The sequence below is a fragment of the Alexandromys fortis genome, unplaced genomic scaffold (genome assembly GCF_014885135.2).
Source record: "Alexandromys fortis isolate MF-2015 unplaced genomic scaffold, M_Fortis_MF-2015_v1.1 scaffold_51, whole genome shotgun sequence".
Classification (NCBI taxonomy): Eukaryota; Metazoa; Chordata; class Mammalia; order Rodentia; family Cricetidae; genus Alexandromys; species Alexandromys fortis.
The window spans coordinates 2,055,011-2,059,175 of NW_026067925.1; the positions used below are offsets into that span (position 1 = coordinate 2,055,011).

Sequence of the window (4,165 nt, forward strand, 5' to 3'; positions counted from 1 at the left end):
TTATGGCAGGATCTCTGGGAAGGAATAAGCATGCAACTTTTTCTATTTTTCAGAATGACAGTGGGTGATGGGCACCAGGTTTATGTAGACAACAAAGACTAGGATGGGATTCTGTAGAGAACAAATCCTAAGATCTTTATGGGGAACTTGCCATTAAATGCATCTGATATGATGAAAAAATTACCAATCTATGATAGGTTTTATCCTTCACTAGATAAGTGTTCATTTGATCTCAGGTGTCATAATTCAGGATGTGTTGGGGAAGAACTAAAGAGTTGGTCATATTGAATATCTCAACTGCTTTTCCCATGATCTAGATCTACTTTTTCAATACCAACAAGCTATGTCTTGATTTCTTTAAACAGCTTTATTATGAAATAAAAGCAAAACAGTTTTACCAAAAGATAATGGATACCTACTAAAGTGGGTGTATTTGGTATGTACATGAGACCAGTTGGCCATAGGCAATCATTCATGATATCTTAACCACCACCAAGTAAAGGCATATTTATCACCTTAAAGGACTTCCCATGTCCCTTGATGTTTCCCCCCACCTTTTGTAGTAAGACAGTTAACATGAGATCAATACCTTCAAAAATTTTAAGTTGGCACTGAAATATTATCAACCATATGTATTGTTCTGTAGGGATGCTATGACAACCTGATTTTTGTTGTATAACTGAAATACTATAGCAGTTGAATTTCCACTCCATAATTCCTTGGTCTTATCCTCTGGTAAATACCATTCTTTGTTTTTATCACTTGACACTTTAAAAACTCATATAAATGAAACCACTCAGTATTTGTTCTGTTAGTCACCCATTTAATTTGCAATATAATGATAATACATATTTATCCATTACCTATTTAACTTGCAATGTGATGAAAATACATATTTATCCATTATATCACAAATGCAGTATTTAGTGCCTGTAATGCTGGATAACGTTCTGTTCTAAATGTATGTCAGGTTTTCATTTCTCAAGCTTATGTCTTGGGACATCTAAATTGTTTCCATAAGTTGTTACGTAGGCACTGAGCCACAGTTGCCACTAATGTGCAAGAGTCTGATGGTTAAAAGTTTTGTTTCCAATTAAGGTGTGCAGAAAGTTGCTCGCTATCACTAGTCATGGGGGAAATGTAAACCCACAGCACAAGGAGATACTTGCTAACAGCGAGGAGATTTGATGTTACAAACCTATCGTGAAGATATGGCAAGAGTTGGGAGTGGTTGGGAAAAGCTGGAAATCTTGTATATTGTTGGTGGGAACATAAAATGATGAAGTCAATATGGAAAAAAATCATTAAAACTTAAAGACAGAACTATCAAATGCTTCAGCAATCCAAATTTCTGGCTACAGTGTTGAAAAAGTGAAATCAGGTCACTGTCTCTACAAGTCTCCTTTAACTTGACTTTCCATATTATTTCTTTCTCTGCCCTGAATCCAAGAATCCTCCTCTAACTACTCTACAGTCCAAAGGAAGTGGGTGGTCATAGGGGAAAACTGCACAAGGCACCAGTAGCTGAGTTCTGATGACATTGGTGCCTAGAGCCCAGCCTGGGCAGGACATGCTCCTTACTAAGGACCTTGGCCCTGCCTACTCTATTTTGTGCTTGACTCTCCATACATTTCTTTCCTTTGTCAAGCTCCCAAAGCCTCCACCTCCCTCCATGCCAAAGAAGAACTCCACCTTTGTGACTGAGTTTCTCTTTGAAGGCTTCTCCAGCTTTGGTTGGCAACACAGGCTTGTCTTCTTTATTGTTTTCCTGACATTGTACCTTCTGACTCTGTCAGGCAATGTGATCATCGTGACTATTATCCGCCTTGACCATCATCTCCACACACCCATGTACTTTTTTCTGAGCATGCTCTCCATCTCTGAGACTTTTTACACTGTTGCCATCATTCCTCGTATGCTCTCTGGCCTCCTTTATCCCTACCAAGCCATTGATATCCAAGGCTGTGCAACCCAGCTCTTCTTTTATCTAACTTTTGGCATCAACAACTGTTTTCTTCTCACAGCAATGGGTTATGACCGCTATGTAGCCATCTGCAACCCTCTGAGGTATTCAGTCATCATGGGTAAGAAGGCTTGTATCCACTTGGCATCTGGATCACTGGGAATTGGTTTAGGTATGGCTATTATCCAGGTTACATCAGTGTTTGGCCTTCCCTTCTGTGATGACTTTGTTATTGCTCATTTCTTCTGTGATGTGAGACCTCTGCTGAAGCTGGCCTGCACAGATACCACTATCAACGAAATCATCAACTTTGTTGTCAGTGTCTGTGTCCTTGTCTTACCCATGGGCCTTGTCTTCATCTCTTACGTTGTCATCATTTCCACCATCCTTAAGATTGCCTCAGCTGAAGGTCGGAAAAAGGCCTTTGCCACCTGTGCCTCCCACCTCACAGTGGTCATCATCCACTATGGATGTGCCTCAATCATCTACCTAAAACCCAAATCCCAGAGTTCCCTTGCACAGGACAGACTCATCTCAGTGACTTACACTGTCATCACTCCTCTGCTCAACCCAGTGGTATACAGTTTGAGAAACAAGGAGGTCAAAGAGGCTCTACGAAAGGCCATTTGTCTTACACCCTTTTCCTCTTAATAGGATATTTTTGGAAGATGTTTGTTTTATGCTGTAGGTATAAGTTTATTGTTCTGCTCTTCCAATAAAGTCAAGAAAATTAAATTAAGTGGAACTGATTGATAAAACAGGAACTACTTTCTTCAGTAGTAATATTGATGTGAGTCCTACTCAAAGCATATATGGAAGTGTATGGTATAAAATCTTGGTCGCCTGTGCTACTCACTCCTTCATGATTTTATTCGTGTTTTTGTGGGACTGGAGACATTTTAACAATGGTTTTGGTTATTTACACAAACGAACAAAGACTCAAAGTCTAGCCATATCCTAAATGATTTTGAACACATCTTGGCAAACCTTCTCGGATGAAGTTAAAGTTGTCAGTTTGCAGCTTTTGTGAAAAGTAAGTGAGAAGACAGGAACATGTACAGATCTCTGTCAAAAACGCTTTTGCATTCTGGGTTTGCAATTTACTAATACCACATTTTAACTTTAAAACTCTGGAAGCACTTCTTCTAAGAGGATGGAATATTCCAATTGACCCAGGAATAGTGAGTACGCATAAGGAAAGAGTGTCAGCTACAGTGAGAGGTGTGCAGTCCACAGTCCTGAGATCCATAACTGAGAAGACAGACTGAAATGGAGAACATGTTAAAAGTCGAATATGTATTGATCAGTTGTGGTTTTCTGAGTGGTTTTTGTGTGTTGTAGAGAAATGTTTCCTTGATAAGCGGTGAAGTCTACATTGTATCTGAAGAGTTGGAGCTAGGATACTCCAATGAGAGAGAACATGCAACATCTGTTTTGCTAGATGTAGTTTAGCTCACTAAATATGATTTCTTCTAGCTCCATACATTTACTTGCAAAGTTCATGATTTCATTTTTCTTTACAGATGAATTGTATTCCGTAATGTATATTACCACACTTTCATTATCCATTTATCAGTTGAAGGACATGTGTGTGGTTTTCATTTCCTAGCTAGTATAAATAGAACAACAATGTGGAGCTCAATCCCAGAGGATACAACTAAGAAACATCTTCCACACCTAAGACTCAGGCAATATTGCAAGAGAGAGGACGGAAAGATTGTAAGAGCCATAGGTTCAGAGAGTTTGCTGTGAGACTGTGTTTCCTAGAAGTATGAGAAGCTACACCCCTAAAGTCTCACCAAAATGAAACTAAACATGAACTAAAAAGGAGACAGCAAATATAGACATGCCAAAGTGGATGGGGGGAAGCCCACGAGACCTTATTCCTACACAAAGAACTATGGAAAATTAAGGAATGCTAAGACCTGGAGAAATACTTTTACTCAGAGAAAAGCACACCTATTTGATATCTAATACCAAAACATATATACAAGTAACTCTGCATAGACTTGAGTAGGATGTAGTTAATAATTTATATATTATATATGTTACTTATAACATACATATGTATATATAACACATATAACAAATGCTATGTAATATATATTCCTAAAGATATATACTGCTAAATATACCATTTTGTGTATATATGTTAATTGCAGTTACATGAATATATGCATCTATACATACATAAAAACTAGG

General features: G+C 38.2%; 1 protein-coding gene across 1 annotated transcript; it reads left to right on the plus strand.

Annotated features, from left to right (window-relative positions):
• Positions 1 to 1,672: 1,672 nt before the first annotated feature.
• On the plus strand, positions 1,673 to 2,614 carry LOC126502167 (olfactory receptor 10J3-like). The gene has a single exon (XM_050143007.1). It carries the CDS (start codon positions 1,673 to 1,675, stop codon positions 2,612 to 2,614), a length of 942 nt encoding a protein of 313 aa, XP_049998964.1.
• The last annotated feature ends 1,551 nt before the right edge of the window (positions 2,615 to 4,165 follow it).